Source organism: Rhincodon typus, chromosome 28 (assembly GCF_021869965.1).
Source record: "Rhincodon typus isolate 14 chromosome 28, sRhiTyp1.1, whole genome shotgun sequence".
NCBI classification, from domain to species: Eukaryota; Metazoa; Chordata; class Chondrichthyes; order Orectolobiformes; family Rhincodontidae; genus Rhincodon; species Rhincodon typus.
This window is the reverse complement of record NC_063359.1, coordinates 41,046,514-41,047,035: the sequence shown is the minus strand read 5'-3', so window position 1 is coordinate 41,047,035 and position 522 is coordinate 41,046,514. Positions and strand designations below refer to the sequence as shown.

The 522-nt window shown below is 46.7% G+C and overlaps 1 protein-coding gene across 1 annotated transcript in view; it reads left to right on the top strand.

Annotated features, from left to right (window-relative positions):
* The first annotated feature begins 146 nt into the window (after window positions 1-146).
* adamts13 (ADAM metallopeptidase with thrombospondin type 1 motif, 13) overlaps window positions 147-522 on the top strand; it is a 38,185-nt gene continuing 37,809 nt past the window's right edge. Inside the window, exon 1 of the mRNA XM_048613422.1 lies at window positions 147-219. Coding sequence (XP_048469379.1) covers window positions 147-219 — 73 coding nt within the window. The remainder of the gene's footprint in view (window positions 220-522) is intronic.

Sequence of the window (522 nt, the reverse complement as noted above, 5' to 3'; positions counted from 1 at the left end):
AGGGTCAGCACTGAGGGAGGGTCAGTGCTGAGGGAGCGGTGCACTGTGGGAGGGTCAGTTTGGGGAGTGCTACATTATCAGAGAGGGAATAGAATGAAATGTTATATATTAAGTGTTGTCATGTTGCAGATCATGCTAACAGCATCATGGGTTATCCTCTCAATAGATTCACAAAATCCCATGAAACCATTTTGAGGAAGCGCAGGAAGATCCCCCAGAGTCATGGGGGAACATCATACACACACACACACACACACACTTACAGTACAGCACATGCACACACACTCACACACACACACACATGCACACACTTACAGATAAGCATTTGCACACACACTCACACACACTTACAGACAAGCATATGCACCCACACTGTCTCACACACACACACTTACAGACAAGCATATGCTCACACACTCTCACACACACATACATGCACACAGACATGCACACAGACATGCACACACAGACATGCACACACATACATGCACACAGACATGCACACACAGACATGCACACACA